Here is a 22,940-nt window from a genome sequence, read left to right as displayed (position 1 = left end):
CATTTATAACGTTACAATTTTAAAACTGTTGGATACAATTAATTGATGATTTACATTTAGAGTCGAGTTCCATGTAAACCATACCACAATATTAGCTTATAGTCGACCGCAGAGTCAACTGTCTTGTGACATAAAAGACCCACAAAAACAGGAAAACGTTTTTGAACTTGTAGTATGTCAATGCATATAGCCACAGAAAGTAAACATGTTTTACTGCACCAAATAGCCCTTTCGTCAATTTAGGGTTCATCACTGGTACCAAGGTCAACAGAAAGTCACTGATTCTGAAGTGAAAATCGGTGTAAAGGTACACATTAAAACCAATGATTATGTGTAATATCACAGGTATATCCAGACTTTATAGTGTGTCAGATGGACATATCATTTACTCTACAATCATTGCCTCATCCATTGACATGTATAGTATATATTTTATATAACACCTATATCGTTAAATACGTCTAAATCAATTGACCTTCGTCCAGATTTTAGCACGCTCTGATGGACACGGAATTTACCTGTATATCTGTGCTATTTAGCGTCAAAGTGTCATACCTTGTTGTCTATCCTGGTCATGTGTCCAGCTCTACAGCAAATTCACGAATACTACATTATACAAAATGTTGATGGAAAGTTGTCAGATTTTTTTCTTAACAGGGTTGGATTATTACTAGATGAAATTCTGTCACCGATATTTTTGTCTATGTATATAAATGATTTTGAATCATATTTTATACAAAATTGCAAGGGTAGTTATGAGATTGAGGAACTCAGTTTATATCTGATGCTATATGCTGATGATCTAGTATTATTCTCCGAGACTGTAGAAGGTCTCCAAGATATGCTTTATAATTTAGAAAATTATTGTACTGAATGGAATTTAACTGTAAATGCTGAAAAAACAAAAATGGTAGTCTTTAGAAAAGGTGGAAGATTGCATAATGACGAAAAATGGTATTACATGTACAAAGGAAGTAAGGTTGAATGTGTGGATCAATTTCCTTACGTAGGTGTTATTTTAAATTACAACAATAAATTCACATCTATACAAAAACAATTAGCTAGCCAAGGACGAAAAGCTATGTTTGCATTATTTTCAAAGTTTTCATCATTAAACTTCAATGTAAAAACTATGCTCCACCTTTTCGATACATATGTAAGCAGTATCCTTTTCTGTGCAAGTGAAATTTGGTGTATGCACAAAGCTCCAGAGATAGAACATGTACATTTACATTTTTGTAAGAAACTACTAACATGGTATATCTAGAATTGGGACGGTTACCTCTAGTTTGGATGAGAAAAATTAGAATGATAAAATATTGGTTTAAGATATTAAAATCTGAAAATTGTATTATATCAACTTCCTATAGGTTTTTATTACAATGTGGAGTAGAAATGATTTCAACTGGGCTATAGCAGTAAGAGATGAATTAAATAATCTAGGTCTTAGTGATGTTTGGTTAAATCCATGTATCTCTCAGCAAAATTTGTTATTACCATTGATAAAACAAAGAATTTTTAATCAAGGCATACAATTCCTAAGGGCCACAATGGAAAACTCTCCAAAATGTTTATTGCATAAACAAATTACATATAATAGATTTTGGAGAAACATTACAATTTTACCTCACAAAATATATACCAAAGAAATATCGCATTTGTTTAACTCGAATACGTACATCTACCCATACTTTAGCTGCAGAAATTGGAAGGTATAATAATATACCTAGAGAACGTAGATATTGTAAACAGTGTAACTCCCCCTCTGAATTAGAGGACGAATTTCATTTTTTATTGGTCTGTTCTAAATTCCAAAATCTCAGATCTCGTTTTATCAAAAGCTATTATTGGAAAAAAACATCTGTGTTTAAAGTCGTCCAGTTATTGAGTGTCCATAATATTAAAGAATTGTGTATACTAGGAAAATTCATATATGAGGCAAACAAATTAAGGGTATTATAATGGAATATGATTGTTTTCATCCTCTGTACATTGTCCATGATTTGTGTAAAAAATGTTTTGTAAAATGATGGGCCAATGGCCCAAAGTTTGAATAAAACTTGAAAACTTGACAAGTAATGTAAACTTGTGAGAATGTAGATGTTAACACAACTCACAGATATTAATCTAACCAGACCGTACCCTTAAAAGAAGTAGTGACTCATGACTATCTTTTTCATTTCAGCAAGTTTATCTTAACCAAATAAGTGTTCCAGAAATATACATACTTACTTCACTGGGTCAGTAGTTTTTTTCCAGAAGTTATATGTTTCTAAGATAAAAGTAAGGTCTTGGAAAACGGGTTAAATAAATCTGGATATCCAGGAATATTATGTATGTAGAAATTTCACGTAAACACTAACTTCATCGGGGTAAGTTTGACAGACGGACAGAGAGATTCCTTATTACCTCTGGATAGAGATTTCAAAATAACACCAAACAATACAAATGATAATTAGAGTTTCCGATTCAAAAATTGTTCGGAATATTTGGTTTAAATCATATCAGGTCACATTCACTTGCAATTTAAAATATTGAGTTCATGTCAAAGAGCAGCAACTCAATTCCGTCCGCATCAACCAGTATCACACTCTCCCACTCGTCATCAGCCAATTGGACGCGCGCACGACTTCCCAATAGAAAATCTGTTTGGTAATTGTTCTCAAGAAATGAAAATTTTACATAATCTCTGCACTGGTTTCACAAAGAAAAGGGGCGACTGGGGGCGAGACCTTCTTTAATAAATGATGACAAGTATGGGGAATATAAGATTTGTTTTATCTTCGTTTTAAATTTGTGTTTCATATCATTTTCATTGATATATTTTGCAACCAAATTATCGTGAAATCCTGTCAGGTGTGAGTCCGATTGTAGGGACTGTTAATACCAGTTTAAGCGTGAGTACAGAGCCCAACAGGATAACACCGGTATGTTGGAATAATAATTGAAAAATATACACCGAAATGTAATTCCAAAAGTATTTTAGAAAATGCAACTGATTCTGCCGAGACACCGCGGAAGGGAAATCGTGAAATGGATCAGAAAAGAAAATATGTGTTAAGCAATGCAACACATAGATTGCGTGTCGTATGCAATCACCCGCAAACTACGCACACTCGTCGATGTACCGCGATGTATCGTGTACCGCGATGTATCGTGTTTGTGGTATTGCTCACTTGTCACATTTTTCTTTACATTTTTTTTTTCTTTGGCATAGATACTTGAATACGATACATCTAATTAAAATCCCTTTTTAGTTTGCTTAATTAGGAGAAACATGAAAGAAAATTGAAAGGCATTGCTTTATGTTCCCAGTATCGCACCGCCGCCGAATCAGTTTGATAAAAACTATTGGGATTCTTAAATGTGGTTTGACGTCCCATTTTAAAATGACTACATCAGACCAAATTTACCCCTTTATCTAATGAGTTTTGCGGGAAATATAGGTATATTATACAAGTGAAACAACAGCGACTCACGTGTTCATATATTGACTAATGTAACCACATTTTATATGTGCAGAAAATCGGCCGCTTTTAATCTATGAATACCTTTGTGACTGGTCAATGTAAATAGATATCTTTTACAAGGTAAAAACTGTAAGTTTTATAATATTGATATAAATCTTTATCCTATATAAAAAATGCAATTAAGTATACGTTCGGTGTTGGCTTTCACACAGTGATTGCTGTATTAAGTGTATTTTTAAAGTAATCCTACTGTATATGTATTTGAATATTGGCTGAGGAGTTGTTATTCATGCTGTTTAACTGACGATGCGAAGCGGAGCCAATAAACGGATATTTACAACTGTACCAATCTACAATTGGGTTATCTCCAGTCTAACTCATATAAGCTAAAACATTAAAAGAAATTATCATTTTAGGTTATTATTGTGTTTTCCCCAATAGCTGAGTGATCTACCGTGGACTGGTGGCGTCAATTACATTCAAGTTGAGGCGGAATTCTATTTACGTTTCGGGATCACGCTATAGTTCGTGACGTCATCAATAATCAATTTCAGGATGTATCGATCGGGATATTGACAATCACCATTCGATCTTCATATGCAAATTATGTTACGGCCATTATGTTATTGACCAATTAAATGCAGTGTTACATCTCAAATTAGAATAATAATGTGTCTCTATCAAGAATTACTCCCAGTATAGTCCTACAGTGAACAAAGATTAAACGTGAAAGAGATTGTCAAAAAGTAAGTTTGAATAGAGATAACCGACTTAAAGTATAAAGAACAGGTTTTTAAGGTAATGCATCTTTCTACAAGAAATCTTATGACGCCTTTTTTGTGCGGGGGAGGGGGCACACAGTATAAAACCGTTATTCTGGTTGTATAAGCATTAGATCAGTTGGAGAATCACTACTGCTTTAGGTCACCATTAAAATATCTGTTTGACGTAACCCGACTAAGGATTTGAGGTTTTGGTAGGTAGGTCGGTCAAACTATGTGACGAAGGAAAAGTAACATTTAGGACTTCCCACCCTTCGTAATACACATGTTTTTCTTGTCGTATTTTCGTGTCGTCATTTCCGTATTACGTACCAGTCATTTCACCGGGTAAACAATAGTACACGTGCGTGACGATGATATGTCAACACCCGATATCGAGACTTAATTAACTTGGAAATATGTAATCACACGTACTTCAGAAATAAAGCGTATGATACAAAGACATTAATTAACTCATCGGACGACACTGACATATGATCAGACGACTTCAAGAAGGTCGTATATGAGGCGCATGGAATGCAGACTGATGTGTTTTGATTACCGACCTCACCTGTACGTATCACGTGCTAAAAGTACTACGTAGTTCACAAGCTCTTGGTCGCTACGACATTTGTTGTCGAGCGAGTTAAACGTTACGCTCCATCAGATAAATCGTTTCACAAATGCAATTACAATAACTCTGTGAACAGAGTGGTTTGTAAAATATCAAGATCCCTATAAATTGCAGGTGCATGTACGTGCACGTGATAACGGCAACCATACGATAGCCTGTGGTTACCTATGTACCTGACATGATACATCATGCGTAGGCGGGCTATGGAATGATGTCCTATGTGTACATGATTGAGAGTATTTTTTATAAAAGAACAGTAAATTGACAATTAAATATAGTAATTCAATTCATTTCCGTCGTTTTTTGTATAGTAGGGAAAAAAAGTGTCACTGTAAAAATTCTATCCCTCAGCTCTCCAAAAAGTTCCGATTTTTTTCAAGGTAGACAACTCTCATCAGGATCAAAATTATTGTAAAATGTAAATAATTTATTATAAAGACTTTGTGTATATTTGGTTCAATTTTTCACTCTTTTTGTATGAAACTATGTGTCCTGTTCGCTTTTAGCTTGTATTTAGTAACTTTCATCCATACAATTTCAATAAAAAACGCTTTTTGTAACATGTTGTAGATACTTTATGATAAAAAAATATTTGTAGGGTTGATTAGCAATGTTTCTTTTCATTATTTTATTGTTGTAATAGTTTTGAACAATGCCACACCATCAAAAATATGAAAGTGTTGAATTTGACAAAAATTCAATTTTTCGGTATTTTTTACAAAAAAAATCCCCAGTTAATCGGAATGATTAGATTTTCATAATTCATTGAATTCTGCTGGCTAATTGTGAAAGGGTGGAGCCTCCTTAACTTTACTCAACTCTCATAAGTAAAGCCGGTCAACAGAAGCAATATCTCATTTTGTTTCACGACCTTGACACTGTCGCTTAGGCACTTTTAATATCCAATTTTTAGAAACGTATGTAAAATACTTTATATATTTTCTTTCAAAATGGGGAGATTATATTGTACCTGTATTTTAACATGAAGATTAATTTCGGTAGACATTATCAATAATTAATTTGCAGTCGGGCCGTTTTTTCCTGGGTTGGTCGCGTTACACCAAACATACATCGTACATGGATTTTATTTAGGTTATATAGAAATATATATCCATGTCATGACTGTTGTTAAAGAATATGGGGTCAATGGTTCAAAGATGAATGTTACGTTTATATTTGACGTAAAATTGTATTTAAATCTTATGTATCATCTATTTATCAAAGCCTAATTTGTGACAGCCATGATTACGGAAAGTTTTGTCATACGGAATTGCAATAAAATAGTTGTAATGGATCCAGTTGTAGGGAGAGCGAGCAAAAAATATACACAAAACTTAGCAGGAGCCTTGTATTCCTTCCAATAAAACAGTTGAAGCATGCCTTAATCAGGTATAAAACGCTAATGAAACTAGAAGCCTGACTGTATAGGCAGTGGCTTCGTACCTACATTCCACTGAGCTTGGCGTTGTAGTTTATATAGAAATGTGTGTGAAATAGCCACTATCTCGTCAGCTCTTGACCAGTGTTGACAGTCACAGTGGCGAAATGTCACGAGTCCGTACGCCTGTCAACCATACCGCCTGACGTGACAGACCATTAAATGACCCAGAGCGACACCTACTGTCCAAGTTTGGTACTCACCCTCCCATCCACTGCATCGTACCACGGGACTACCAAGCGGCCATTGGTGCTTTGGAGGGTTGGATTTTTAATCAAAACAGCAAGATAATTCATTTGGAAAACAGAAAAGGTAAATATAACTCTGTTTTTATATTGACAATTGTCATCATCCTTTCTTATCGATTATCACTCTTGAAGTACAGTATCACCTGGATTATCTATCTTGATTGACATGTACTGCTCATTTAATATACATCTGTGTCTGAGTGTACTTTATGTCACAGTCAGTCTTTCTTCATTCACAAAGTTTCGTGAAAGTTATATAGGATATGTGTATGTTGTGGTATCGAAACATTGATAATCCGACACGATTACGTATTGATACTATACAAAATTGAGACCTTTAACTTAGTTAGGAATTAGTGACATTTTAACATTCAAGTGTGTCAAAACTTCGGACGGCTAATTACTAAAGCTATTGAGGTGTGCTGCAATATTTAGAACCAGTGATACCACAGGATTGTAAAACAAAATATGAACCATTAATACTATAAGATAATTGGATGTGTGAACAATCTTAGAAACCTTTGATATTGTAAGATATTTGGACAAGCTTAGAAACTTTTGATCTTATAAGATATTTGGATGTTTGGACAAGCTTAGAAACCTTTGATACTATAAGATATTTGGATGTTTGGACGACCTTAGAAACCTTTGATATTGTAAGATATTTGGATGTTTGGACAAGCTAAGAATCCATTGATATTATACCATGTGGTACCAATGCCAGTTTGTGTATCAAAAATATGAAGAATTACACGATTGTCTAGAAATCCCATATATTTGTGTTATACGCAGTTTTGGATCATTTAGCAGGGCTTGTCTGTTACTTTAATGTAGAAAGTATCTTTAAGTAACTTTTTAGTTATGCTGTAAATATATTTAATATCTACCTATACATGGGTTTACGTTTAACCTCATTCCTTCGCTACATAGATGTAGATGTCAAGGACGCGGTCATTTTTTTCCGATTTCTCGCCGCTCCGTTTCATTCATAAACTTATTGACAGCCAATTGCAAGGTTTCCAAACAGGTGTGTAAGGTGCTACAAGGCACACCTTCCCCGGTATTATATCACTGTCCTGATTGACAGTTACGGCCAGTCTGGTTTAGCGTGATATATTGACAGTTCTCTTGTCTAATGTGCTGTTACAAGTGTTCGAACAACAGTCGCACACACGGGGGCGGATACCCCCGGGGCCCGGGCTAGTAATCTAGACATAAATGGACATTTTAACACAAGAAATCGAGACGAAATACTGATTGGTCGAAGGATCAAACAACGCGTGTTGATAGCAGGCTGCCGAGGGTGACAACCACTGACATCAATCTCACTGCAGTGATAAGTGTTATTTATACCTAATGCTGTCTCACGGTAGATTACGCAGTGCTGTTTCCTACAGGAAAACAATAATTCAACGAACGTTAAAGAAAGATCATCAGGTTGTCATCACAACAACTTCGTTAATATATTTTGGCTGTATACTTCACAATGGAAGAGTAATTCCCCTGCCTATAACGTACAAAATGTAGGACACACATCAACGATGCTAAACTATTCGGCTCCCCGTGTTTGCAACGCTAGCTGTATCTTCATATTCCTTTGTAACACTTTCACATAAGCTCTAACAGTATGAAAACGAATTTCGTAACTTTTTAATGGCCAACGTAGGTCCTTTTATACTATCTTATATAACATGGAAAATCCAAGTAGCCCTAGGCTGTTCTCCACAACTAAATCATTTGAATTTGTTGCTATATTATGTAAATCCAAGTCATCGTCAAATCAAGAAAAGAAAAGAAAAGAAAAAAGAAATGCATTCGAGATCAGTCATTTTGGCGTTTTCATAACATGATTGTAATCGTCTTAAGTTGTATGATGTACTAATACTGTTTTCTTCAAATGACGAGTAAAGCACTTCATGCCAATTAAAAAAATACTCTATCTATTGGTATTTATCTGATACTCCAGGTATTGGTATAAATCTGATACTCCATGTATTGGTATATATCTGATACTCTGATACGCTATATGTAAGCATATATATATATGTTTTTCAATATTTCAAAAATAAAAATAAATCATAAGATAGTAGTTTTAATTAGTAAGTATGTAATAAACAGAATAAAACACGCCTTTTTCCATATCACACCCAGTATCAATCCTCGACCAATATCAGCCCTCGGGCCTTCGGCCCTTGGGCTGATATTGCAGTCTCGGGTTGATACTGGGTGTGATATGGAAAAAGGCATGTATAATTCTCTATTTATCTGATACTCTATGTATTGGTATATATCTGATACTCTATGTATTGGTATATATCTGATACTCTATGTATTGGTATATATCTGATACTCTATGTATTGGTATATATCTGATACTCTATGTATTGGTATATATCTGATACTCTATGTATTGGTATATATCTGATACTCTATGTATTGGTATATATCTGATACTCTATGTATTGGTATATATCTGATACTCTATGTATTGGTATATATCTGATACTCTATGTATTGGTATATATCTGATACTCTATGTATTGGTATATATCTGATACTCTATGTATTGGTATATATCTGATACTCTATGTATTGGTATATATCTGATACTCTATGTATTGGTATATATCTGATACTCTATGTATTGGTATATATCTGATACTCTATGTATTGGTATATATCTGATACTCTATGTATTAGTATATTTCTGATACTCTATGTATTGGTATATATCTAATACGCTATGCATTGGTATGTATCTGATGCTTTATGTATTGGTATATTTCTGATACTCTATGTATTGATATTTATCTGATACTCTATGTATTGGTATATTTCTGATACTCTATGTATTGGTATATATCTAATACTCTATGTATTGGTATTTATCTGATACTCTATGTATTGGTATATATCTGATACAATATGTACTGGTATATTTCTGATACCCTATGTATTGATATATTTCTGATACCCTATGTACTGGTATATTTCTGATACTCTATGTATTGGTATATATCTGATACACTATGTGTGTATTATTACATATATGATATTGGTCCATTATCGAGTTTTTTTTAGTTAGCAATGGGTTTTCGCAGCAAATGATGAAATATTTTAACTTAAATTGATGTTTTTCAAGGATTAATTATCTCGTGTATTAACTTGTTTCAGTGGTAACATAAGTTAAACTAGTTAACGCAGTAGTTGCAAAAGTGACAAAGCAAATGTAAGGGTATGAACTCCACCAGAACTACCAAATTATTGTCCTGTAATGTTGTAGCCATACTGAATTAATTACGGCTATGCACTAATAAGTGTCACTGATTGTTATCGGGAACTCTTTTTTGTGTTTATTCTTCATCAAACCAAACTGAAGACATGACAGTTTGGTAATCGTAAAGGCAACAAAGAAGGTGCAACATAGCATTGTCGTCTGTATTTGCGTCAAGCAGTTTGGAGTTGACAAGTCAAACCAGACGGTGAAATATAATTAGTGTCGAGCAGTAAATAGTAGACTCGTCAGTACATAAGTAAATGTTTGATCCGCGCCAGACAGTGAACTATTCACCTTGTTAACAGGAAGTATACGGACTTGAATTTAACCCAGTCAGACAGACATTTATTATATTTATAAAGGTAACTAGCTACTGAGAGATTGTTTGTTTTGGGTTTAAGTCTCGCAACAGTTAGGGTCACATGATACATGTTTCTACGGGTCACTAAAGTGTCATTTAGAAATTCTGTCATACTGAAATGTCACAGTAACAGCTTGGACATGGTAGCTTGTGAGCTCAGTTGTATTGTATCGACAACAGACTAGCCATAGATGTCTACGGGAAGTCATTCCAAAGGAAATTGTCAATAAGAGAGAAGAGCAAAAATTGAGGTACAAAATGTTTGATTGCGATGGGATATTACTTTCCCCAAGAGAACAAGGAAGAATATTAAGGACCTATGATGCAAGTATCCCCAATTTCGTCGCCCCATAATATCTCTCAGTGTGATGAGGAGGTTGGTCCGCCCCCAAAGGAATAGGGAGCTGCTAATATGCTTTACTTTCAAATGCTGCCCTAGTTTATTTTTTCCGCATTTTGTGTTCTTTATCCCAAATTCGATTTGTACACAAAACAACGTCGTTCCTATTGTTTTTGTTGTGGGTAAACACCATCATGGCTCTTGGAATACGACCCCCATTACTATCTCAAACTGTAACCCAACGAACAATATAATTTAAGTCAATGTATGTTCCCAGTAAACAGTCGAACCTCGTTATCTCGAAGTCGACGGGGTCGTGGAAAAACTTCGAGTCATGCGAGTATTAGAGTTATGCGGGTTCGTAAATTTGGTATTTTGCTGTTTGGACATAGCACTAGCAGTTGTTGATTTCATTAATAGCCATTGATTGTTACCAATCGATAAATGATGTTCGTAATCAATATAACAAATACAGGTATGTTATTTTACGATAAACACGCTTACAAAAATAGAATAAGTTATTTCCGAAAAACGTACTTTCGTTTAACGCGATCAAAACGGTTGGACCACATTTTGAATTCGTTAGTAAATATGGACGGGCCTAGTTATTAAATGTTGTTTTTGGCTAGTCTAGATCTTGGCAAAGTCTTTCCAGGCCTACATTTGTATTTGCAAGTTCTTCAAGTTTTACTTCTGAGTGTTAAATTTAAAAATCTCTAAACATCTCTAACCTTAAAACATAACCATAACGGTTATACATTAATGCATGCAGGTCCATAATTGAACCATTGTCAGATCAGTTTATAAATTGAAGATATCGTATATATATTACGAGATATGTATTTTGTTACTCTACTTCTCTGGTCGTTAATTGGAATTCATTGCTACTTAGTTGTTACAAGCGTTTAATATAAATGTTTGTGTCAATGGCGAGTCACGTACACTCTGAAGGGGTAACACCACTAAATCATAAACAATCTTAGCAACATCTTGTCAATACATGATCATGTCACGTAATATAAAAAAACATTTAAGAGTAAAGGTCATCATGATAATAAAATCACAAATTACATGTATACACATGTGATTGTAATAATCATTACCTTTATTGACATCAGCCACGTTCCAGAGGTCATGGTATGCACATTGATCGATACTGATCATTACTGATCGAAACTAATCATTACTGATCGATACTTATCAATACTGATCGATACTGATCGATACTGATCAATACTGATCCTTACCGATCATTACTGATCGATACTGATCAATACGGACCATAACCGATCAATACTGACCACTTCCGATCAATTCTGATCCTTACCTATCAATACTGATCGATACTGATCAATACTGTCCATTACCAATAAATAATTATCAATACTGATCAATACTGATCATTACCGATCTATACTGATCGATACTGACCATTACCGATCAATACAGATCCTTACCGATCAATGCTGATCGATACTACTGACCATTACCAATAAATAATGATCAATAATGATCAATACTGATCGATACTGATTAATATTGACTATTACCGATCAATACTGATCGATACTGACCATTACCGATCTATACTGATCGATACTGACCATTACCGATCTATACTGATCGATACTGACCATTACCGATCTATACTGTTCGATACTGATTGATACTGACCATTACCGATCTATACTGATCGATACTGACCATTACCGATCTGTACTGATCGATACTGACCATTACCGTTCTATACTGTTCGATACTGATCGATACTGACTATTACCGATCAATACTGATCGATACTGACCATTACCGATCTATACTGATCGATACTGACCATTACCGATCTATACTGATCGATACTGACCATTACCGATCTATACTGTTCGATACTGATTGATACTGACCATTACCGATCTATACTGATCGATACTGACCATTACCGATCTATACTGATCGATACTGACCATTACCGATCTGTACTGATCGATACTGACCATTACCGTTCTATACTGTTCGATACTGATCGATACTGATCATTACCGATCAATACTGATCGATACTGACCATTACCGATCTATACTGATCGATACTGACCATAACCGATCTATACTGTTCGATACTGATCGATCCTGACCATTACCGATCAATACAGATCGATACTGATAATTATGGTTGAACATAGTGTTCAATGGAATATCTTCATTTGACCAACAAAAAGCGACGTTCTAACTTCCAGTATGGGTTTTGAGCGCTGTACCTTATCATATAGGCATGAATATGTCTTGGATTTGTTCCGACAGAGTTTACGTGAAATACCGGCCAAGTATTAATTATATTTTGAAGCCAAACGTTTCAAGTTTGTAACGTTTTAAAGGGATTTATAGACTTTTTTCCATTGTCGCTGTATTCCACATATGTTTTGGAACATTTCAAGCATGTATTGTTCATTCATGATTCAAAATGGATAGAAATGACCACATGGTGCAGTTAAGTGTTTACGTTATTTGGTTTTCTGCATCTACAAAACAATGAACAAATACATTGTATTTGCATCATTTCTTGTTTTTTTTTAGTGATTATCTTGTTTAACTGAAATACTGTTTGGCATACTTCCTGATGTATGAAACACGAGTAAAATTACCTCATATTGTTCAATAAATGTATTCGTTGGTAATAAGAAACGAAAGTCTGTTAGTTTTTGATAAATTTATCTAAATATAGGAGGAATTACAGATGTAATTGCCATACACGGCGCGATTGTATATATAAGAAAAACTCAATCCGTCTTAATTTCGTTTTTTTCATAAAGTTCATGATAATGAATGAATCTGGTCACTACTTTGTTACTGAAGAGTGCTTGTCATCTGATAACTTTGTTAAAATGTCAATCTCTACCTAAGTGTCGCCGTTGATTTGGCTACTTCAATACTTACTTTTAGTAAGCTTAAAGTCAGTAACCTTATTGGTTATGTATATAACTGTCCTATAGTGGTACACAGTTTGTCACTGACTTGTGTACACGGACGTCAGTGTAACTAATGATGATGAATAAACACCACAAATACATCTAATTATTTATGTCCAGACTTTAAAAATCGACCTGTCTTCTTGTATCCGACAATAGTTGGCTAGCGATGTGATCAAGGAGAGGGGCAGTGATGTACGACAATCTCCCATGGTATGTGTAACGTCATACACTGTGTTTTACATCATATCATAGAAATTATTTGACATGTCAGTGGTTCACTAGCGGAAACACCGAACATCACCGTACAGGCTTCAGGGATCCTACCTTACAGGCACCATCTTGGTCAGCTTTTAATATCAGCGTACCGTTTTTGTAGCTAGTGTTACGGCTGTATTTTTTCAAAACTAAAATATGACAGTCATTTGCAATTATTCGGTTCTATTTGATATTTTCGTATTTTTGAATATTGGTGGCATTGTTGCTACATCGATGGCACGACGTTGCGCGTGCACACGTGCCCAAGCATTGTCTGACGTTCTACATTGTGTTTTACAGGCAGCCAGTGGCCAGCACCGTTCCAGCCTATAAGATGTTACATTTAAATAGTAAAGCGTTGGTGATTATATTAATCGGAATCATTCTTGGACAAAATCAATCAGGTGAGTACTTATTTAACTTACCTATTATTTTATATTGTGCAATAACAATATGGATTATTGTGTTAGCGATTGCCGGTAAAAACATGTTAACATTTACCTATGATGTCGCCGCTGACTTCCTGCTTTGCATTAACGCATTGGATTGGATAATTCAATTCGAAATATCAACGTACATGCTTGTAATATGTTTCACTTTTTTTTTAATCAAGCAGGATATTCACAACAATACGTTGTTAACATATCCTGAAACGTCGTATCTGTGTATATAGGCAATTAAATTATGTACATGCACCGTTTGTAATTTATACATTTACAAAATCACTTCTGAAGCATCATTCTTTCTAATACCTGTTTTTTCTCGGTTTCTGAAATCGCTTTTTGGCGATTACACAGACAATATTCAGTACGTTTTCGTGTGTCACATTGGGGATTATGAAATTGAATTGAATATTGATTGGATAATTAAAACAAAGCGAATCGATATGATATGTTATATAGCCTGACGTTGATGATATGTACTATAAAATGCAGTTATGCAAATAATTGGCGTATTCTTTCAGAGCATTTTTGATAATTGCTCAATTGTTTTAACCTCTGACGTAAACAACTAAGAACATATCTATGATCAGAGTGACGTGCATTGTCAAGATGGCGACTTGAATAATCCCAACCGCGCCAGCTGCTTCAACACCATATTTTTGTCTCTCAAAACTTTGAGAAATATTTAACAAGCATAGTCCATATAGGAAGTTGAAAGTTCAGAAATAACAATTACTGTGCTTAACATATATTCATATGCATAAAAAGCTGCATAAACAATGAATGCTATTTATTTGTTCAAAATTTAAAAAAAACCATACAGTATATATTGCTTAACATGCAAAAAGACGCTGTTTCCAATGAATTTAACATAACATTACTATTTAGAATTTTTACCGAAACTAAGCGTGGCATAACATAGATAAGCATTATGAGAATGTTATTATTGGCAGTATTTGACAAAAATGTGTTTAAGGTAAATAATATGAATTCCGGTTACATACCAACGATAAGCTATATCGCCCTGTCTAAACGCAATGGTTTTGGAGTCAAATTTTGGTGGCAATGGTTATGTAACTATGTCTAATAATAGTTATCCATGTATCACATCAGACCGTATGTGGAGGGAAGTATCATTGATGGCAGGCTGCTGAATCACCTTAACGGAATAGTTAAATACAAAACTGATTACTGTTCATCTCTTGCGTATGCTATCAATAGTATTTGAGCAAAATCCCTTTAGCATAGCATCAATGAAATTGAGCGATAATGTTCATTATTAAACGCATTTTTTTCAATAACGTCGACGTGCTTTATCAAATCTATCTTATGGAGAATGTTCATATGAGCGGTGTGTGGTGTGTTGTTTCGTTGTCACTATCCCGGTGTGTGGTGTGTTGCTCCGTTGTCACTATCCCGGTGTGTGGTGTGTTGCTCCGTTGTCACTAATCCGGTGTGTGGTAATTAGTGTTGTTTCGGTTTCACTACCCCGGTGTGTGGTGTGTTGTTTCGTTGTCACTACTCCGGTGTGTGGTGTGTTGTTTCGTTATCACTACCCCGGTGTGTGGTAATTAGCGTTGTTTCGGTGTCACTACCCCGGGGTGTGGTGTGTTGTTTCGTGGTCACTACTTCAATGTGTGGTAATTAGGGTTGTTTCGTTGTCACGACTCCGGTGTGTGGCGTGTTGCTCCGTTGTCACTATCCCGATGTGTGGTAATATTTGTTGTTTCGTTGTCATGTGGTGTGTTGTTTCGTTATCACTTCCCCGGTGTGTGATAATTAGCATTGTTTCGGTGTCACTATCCCGGTGTGTGGTAACTAGTGTTGTTTCGGTGTCACTACCCTGGTGTGGTGTAATTAGTGTTGTTCCGTTGTCACTTCCCCGGTGTGTGATAATTAGCATTGTTTCGGTGTCACTACCCCGGTGTGTGGTGTGTTGTTTCGTTGTCACTACCCCGGTGTGTTGAAATTAGTGTTATTTCGGTGTCACTACCCTGGTGTGTTGTAATTAGTGTTGTTTCGTTGTCACTTCCCCTTTGAGGTAATTAGTTTTATTTCGTTGTCACTTCCCCTTTGAGGTAATTAGTGTTGTTTCGTTGTCACTTCCCCGGTGTGTTGAAATTAGTGTTGTTTCGTTGTCACTACCACGGTGTGTGGTAAATATTGTTGTTTCGTTGTCACTACCCCGGTGTGTTGAAATAAGTGTTATTTCGGTGTCACTACCCTGGTGTGTAGTAATTAGTGTTGTTTCGTTGTCACTTCCCCTTTGAGGTAATTAGTGTTGTTTCGTTGTCACTTCCCCTTTGAGGTTATTAGTGTTGTTTTGTTGTCACTTCCCCGGTGTGTTGAAATTAGTGTTGTTTCGTTGTCACTTTCCCGGTGTGTTGTAATTAGTGTTGTTTCGTTGTCACTACCCCGGTGTGTGGTAATTAGCGTTGTTTCGTTGTCACTACCCTGTGAGGAAATTAGTGTTGTTTCGGTGTCACTACCCCTGTGTTGAAATTAGTATTGTTTCGTTGTCAGTTTTCCGGTGTGTTGTAATTAGTGTTGTTTCGTTGTCACTACCCCTGTGTGGTTATTAGTGTTGTTTCGTTGTCACTTCCCCGGTGTGTTGAAATTATTGTTGTTTCGTTGTCACTACCTTGTTGTGTTGTAATTAGTGTTGTTTCGTTGTCACTACCCCTGTGAAGTCATTAATGTTGTTTCGTTGTCACTACCCCGGTGTGCGGTAATTAGCGTTGTTTCGATGTCACTACCCTGTGAGGTAATTAGTGTTGTTTCGGTGTCACTTCCCCTGTGTTGAAATTAGTATTGTTTCGTTGTCAGTTTTCCGGTGTGTTGTAATTAGTGTTGTTTCGTTGTCACTACCCCTGTGAAGTCATTAGTGTTGTTTCGTTGTCACTACCCCGGTGTGTGGTAATTAGCGTTGTTTCGTTGTCACTACACATGTGAGGTAAGTAGTGTTGTTTCGTTGTCACTTCCCATGTGTGTTGAAATTAGTGTTGTTTCGTCGTCAGTTTCCCGGTGTGTTGTAATTAGTGTTGTTTCGTTGTCACTACCCCTGTGAAGTCATTAATGTTGTTTCGTTGTCACTACCCCGGTGTGTGGTAATTAGCGTTGTTTCGTTGTCACTACCCTGTGAGGTAATTAGTGTTGTTTCGGTGTCACTACCCCTGTGTTGAAATTAGTATTGTTTCGTTGTCAGTTTTCCGGTGTGTTGTAATTAGTGTTGTTTCGTTGTCACTTCCCCTTTGAGGTAATTAGTTTTATTTCGTTGTCACTTCCCCGGTGTGTTGAAATTATTGTTGTTTCGTTGTCACTTCCCCGTTGTGTTGTAATTAGTGTTGTTTCGTTGTCACTACCCCTGTGAAGTCATTAGTGTTGTTTCATTGTCACTACCCCGGTGTGTGGTAATTAGCGTTGTTTCGTTGTCACTACCCTGTGAGGTAATTAGTGTTGTTTCGGTGTCACTACCCCTGTGTTGAAATTAGTATTGTTTCGTTGTCAGTATCCCGGTGTGTTGTAATTAGTGTTGTTTCGTTGTCACTACCCCTGTGAGGTAATTAGTGTTGTTTCGTTGTCACTTCCCCGGTGTGTTGAAATTATTGTTGTTTCGTTGTCACTTCCCCGTTGTGTTGTAATTAGTGTTGTTTCGTTGTCACTACCCCGGTGTGTGGTGTGTTGTTTCGTTGTCACTACTCCGGTGTGTGGTAATTAGTGTTGTTTCGTTGTCACTTCCCCGGTGTGTTGAAATTAGTGTTGTATCATTGTCACTACCCCGGTGTGTTGTAATTAGTGTTGTTTCGTTGTCACTACCCCGGTGTGTTGTAATTAGTGTTGTTTCGTTGTCACTACCCCTGTGAAGTCATTAGTGTTGTTTCGTTGTCACTACCCCGGTGTGTGGTAATTAGCGTTGTTTCGTTGTCACTACCCTTGAGGTAATTAGTGTTGTTTCGGTGTCACTACCCCTGTGAGGTAATTAGCGTTGTTTCGTTGTCACTACCCCGGTGTGTGGTAATAAGTGTTGTTTCGTTGTCACTACCCCGGTGTGTGATAATTAGCGTTGTTTCGGTGTCACTACACCTGTGAGGTCATTAGCGTTGGTTCGTTGTCACTACCCCGGTATGTGATAATTAGCGTTGTTTCGGTGTCACTACACCTGTGAGGTAATTAGCGTTGGTTCGTTGTCACTACCCCGGTGTGTGATAATTAGCGTTGTTTCGTTGTCACTACCCCGGTGTGTGGTAATTAGTGTTGTTTCGTTGTCACTACCTCTGTGAGGTAATTAGCGTTGGTTCGTTGTCACTACCCCGGTTCCTGCTTGGAGTATGTGACATAACTTGCATTTGATCTAGAATAGCATGGTTAGTGTCGTCGATGGAGCAGAGGACGCTTGCATTTTCGAAACACATGGTGACATTTGAATGTTCTTGATTGTATGAGTTATGACATAAACGTAAACATTCAACTTGTGGGAATGGATGGTTATTTTTACCCAGTCTTGTAAGTTCAATATCAAATATATTGTCAAGGTGATCGGGTGGCGCAGTAGATAATGAATTCACTTTTCACTAATCGGGGTTCGAATCTGCGATCGGACTGGAAAAGCTATCATGTCACTTGCCCAACAATATTTTCCAACATTAACCCCATTGATATCCCCTGATGATTTCATGGTGTATTCATGGTGTATTAGTGGTGTGTTGGATGTACTAGTGACTTATGACGGCACGGTTTATCAGACACTCAATAACAACAACTCATAGATGCCAATCCTGGGATTAAATGACCCGGAGCCTGTAATCATGTCAAATAACAAGAACAAACACAATTTATTAGTGATATTTCCAGTCCTAAATCGATCATCTCTGCTGATTTACAGGCAAAATGTATTGCCATATTCGAGAAACATTTATACAAGAAGGTATATATAGCTGGTTTAAAATCATTTAACAGGTATGAGATTCGTTTTGTGTTGTTTAATGTTCTTAAATTCGAATTCGGAGTAAGGTGTTTCGATTTGGTAATACAAATGACGTCACATACATTGACATTTCTTATTCAAAATAGCTTACATAGACCTACAGATGAGGAGATACATGTATATCTAAAATGAACAAATTGTCTTATCTGAACCTGTATATGTTCTGCAAAATTCCAGAAAGATTTTTATTTTAACAGGAAGCGTTTATATAAATATATTTACATTTGCATGGCATTGTCACTATATAGCCTCTTTGAAAGCTGTGTCGTTGATGGGACTTTAATTACCATGCATCACGAGACACAATTATTAGCGTATTAATACAACACTGATCGGAACTACAATATTCAATATAAATAAACATGACGGCTGCTGAAATATCGCTGGGCATTGTGAGATTTGTAAATTTATATGCAAAATAAAAAATAAAATAGAAAAACACTTTTATTACAACGAAAACAAGACCAAGGTCTGCAATACATAATGTATAGTACAAAATACACATCGGTCGAAATCACCAATGCGGCAATGGAAACAATTTTAACGCTCATGCAATTTATCAGGAATATCGTCTGTTACAATGCACTGATCGACAGGGGTTCGTTACAAATGTCTGAAATACACATATTCTATAGACCTACTGACACATATGTTACATACCTACTGATATGAGTCACAACACACATAAACATTTCAGACATTTGAAACAAACCTGTGCTCCGTCGCAAGATCACTCACTTCAAACGCCATCAGTTTCACGCGTCTCGCATCCACGGTTCCTCAGTTTCTAACGACGTGTCAAATAACGAGTCTGTTATAGAATCTACCGACTGTTGTCAGGTTCCCATACAATCAACAAATAAATTCACGCCTGGATTCTTCACAAAATGAGCAAAGAGAAAGGTTCGAATTAACTTCCAAAAATAACTCCCTCGTGGAGGGCAAGGCCGGATTTACGGTGTTCACTGTATTTGTCCATGCGCGAAATTTGTTCCGGGGAAAAATCGAAACAATTTCAAATCTAACTTTCAGCTCAGAGTTCTATTAATAAACTTAAATCACCCTATCATACGCAATTGTATTGATACTGAATTGTGGAATAAAATTGAAATGTTTGTTAAAATTTCAAAGTACTACTTTGTTTGCCAATCAGCACGCGACAATACGCTGTTCAAACTATTGAACGAAATTGTGTGGACTGTCGATAAGGCGGGCATTTTTAATTTTAAATATAAATCATAAGTTAAAAAAGAACATAAGAGGCAGAGAAAACGTAAATATAAGTATTGAACTGTTTTTGTATGGTATTTATGATATATTTGAATGACACATCTTTGCAAGCAAACAATTCATAATGCGCTAGATTTTTTTTATATTAAATGATGTTTTCCCTTTTGTTTTGGAGTATCGTCAGTACCTGCTGTTGTTTACCTTTTTGACTTCTCTGGTTTTTTCCTCATGTGTTGAAACTGTGGTCCGTTGTTTTACGTGCTAATATACATAGTATAAAATGACATTACGGTTCTAAATAATGACACATAAAACTAGCCATCGCTCTCAATAGAGATTACTTATTTTTTAATTTAAGATATTCCTTTCCTGATCAATACACTATCTTATTTACTTGAAATGTTACTATTTCTGTATATAGTTGCATGAAAACAATCATATTCCATTATAATACACTTATCCTAGTAGACACAATTCTTTAATATTATGGACACTCAATAACTGAACGACTTTAAACACAGATGTTTATTATCATCAATTATAACTTAATAACCGAGGTCAATTTTCAAGTGCCTGGATTTATTTTGTAAAACCTTTGAGAGCAGGATTCAACAATAAAACGCCTTATGTTAGTTTTAACCACAACTGACATTTTCAGCACGTGATGTATTAACTGTTCGTTAAGTACAATGGATAGTTTTATACTGGAAGTTAATCTCCCGTGATAGTTACATTACTCAGCGCCGAACCCATTTTGGTTACATCACGTTTTTCCTATCACGAAGTGTACCTGAAACGGCGTTTAATGATACATATGCGCAAGGTCACACAAAGGTCAGATCGAATACTAGTATATAACATTTTATATCGTTGTTGTGTTTTTAGAAAGGAATTCAGATGAATAAAACCGTCATAATAAAGATATCTTTGTAGGAATATCTTGTATATATATAGGTCATATGTCTCCCGTGGCATATGGAATATACTACACTCGTTCAGCTAGAGCTAGGCATAGTTAATGTGAACGTCACTGCTTTACTCTGTACCATTACTTATTGAAGAACTTTTGATTTAATTCAATGCTTAAAACGACATATTTTGTTCACCAAATTATGGGATTTCCTTATGTAAACACTATGCGTCTCTGAGATAACCTTTCTTAATCATTATGGCCATAACGGTTTGTGCAGAACAGAAAGCTTTCGAAGAATGACATATATTGTTATGCAAAGTAAACAGCAAAAAATATCACGCACACATCACCTACCCTTATCCCTTGTGCATATACACATTTAATTTTGGTTCCCTCTCCTTGACGAATCTGATGACTTTGCCTGCTAGTATGTTTAATAGGCTGCCGAGGTCATACTGTATCTCCCGCTTAGGCGTAGTCGGTTCAGTCTTTACAATTCTTTTTTTTAAAACTTGAGCTCAACAAACGCCGGCCCTGTCGTCTAGCTTGAAGATTATTTCTGTCCTCACTATCTCTGAAAGACTTACATTACAACTGGTTACATGCTGAAGTTTATGTTATTTGAACATCAACTGTTTCTCCAGTGTATCATCATTAACGTTGTTACCCTCTTATCGCTTTGTGTTCTTGTACAGACATGCCTGGCATTGAAGTAAGGTGCTGTTAGGATTTGGAAACGACCGCTAGATAGACGAAGGTGTTCATAAAATAGCAATTAAATTTACTATCTTCAATTATTTTAACTTTTATATATCTATAGTTTGTTTATGTATCTTTGTTGCATTATTGTTTCTTAGTGACTGTTTATCTCCGTCATATGTTGTGATATGTAAATGTTCATTTTTCTGTCGTATAAAGGGGTGGATCGCCCTAAAAACTTGAAAAATGTCTTTGCTTTCACTGTCGTTATTACTTCTTTGCCTTATTTGCGTAATATGTATCCAACCAACATATGTTTATTCGGACCCAGTGCCAATATTGGATCATACTTTTGTTATTACTTATGAGACTTATGAGACTGATACCAGCTTAAATCACTATATTTCCAGTCATGATGGCATAACTTAGACGGTTCATTACGACCAATAACGTGTGTATTCTATCAGGATTTTTTCAGGTTGAAATGGTGTCTTTATTATATCAATAGTTCAAGTTATTGGATGCATACTATCCACTTATACTTATTCATAATCATTGCTATGTAGAATTGGCTGTTTATCTCATTTTAAAAAAGTGAAACGGCTGCAAAAATAACCCTGCTCTAAATTTCCGGTTAATTAGCGATCTTGAACAGTAACTCGTTATTTTATTTTGTTTAATTTCAGCTGCTCAGTTTGGAAATTTTCGCGATGATAACGGTGGATTTCAAGGCCGACAGAGTTTTCAGGGACTGCAAGGACTACAAGGACTACAAGGACAAGGACAAGGACTACAAGGACAAGGACAAGGACAAGGACTGCAAGGACTACAAGGACTGCAAGGACTACAAGGACTACAGGGACTACAAGGACAAGGGCAAGGACAAGGACTGCAAGGACTACAAGGACTACAAGGACAA

The 22,940-nt window shown here is 35.9% G+C and overlaps 1 protein-coding gene across 1 annotated transcript; it reads left to right on the top strand.

The window, feature by feature from the left end:
* Positions 1–6,428: 6,428 nt before the first annotated feature.
* LOC110447541 (glutenin, high molecular weight subunit DX5-like) lies at positions 6,429–22,880 on the top strand (the record flags this gene model as incomplete). The annotated part of the gene is made up of 4 exons (XM_021493312.1): positions 6,429–6,615; positions 13,654–13,707; positions 14,053–14,156; positions 22,708–22,880. Coding segments are annotated over exons 2-4 (297 nt in total), but the record flags the coding sequence as incomplete, so codon positions are not given.
* Positions 22,881–22,940: the final 60 nt, after the last annotated feature.

The sequence above is a fragment of the Mizuhopecten yessoensis genome, unplaced genomic scaffold, assembly GCF_002113885.1.
Source record: "Mizuhopecten yessoensis strain PY_sf001 unplaced genomic scaffold, ASM211388v2 scaffold3459, whole genome shotgun sequence".
NCBI lineage: Eukaryota > Metazoa > Mollusca > Bivalvia > Pectinida > Pectinidae > Mizuhopecten > Mizuhopecten yessoensis.
This window is presented reverse-complemented; position numbering and strand designations above follow the sequence as displayed.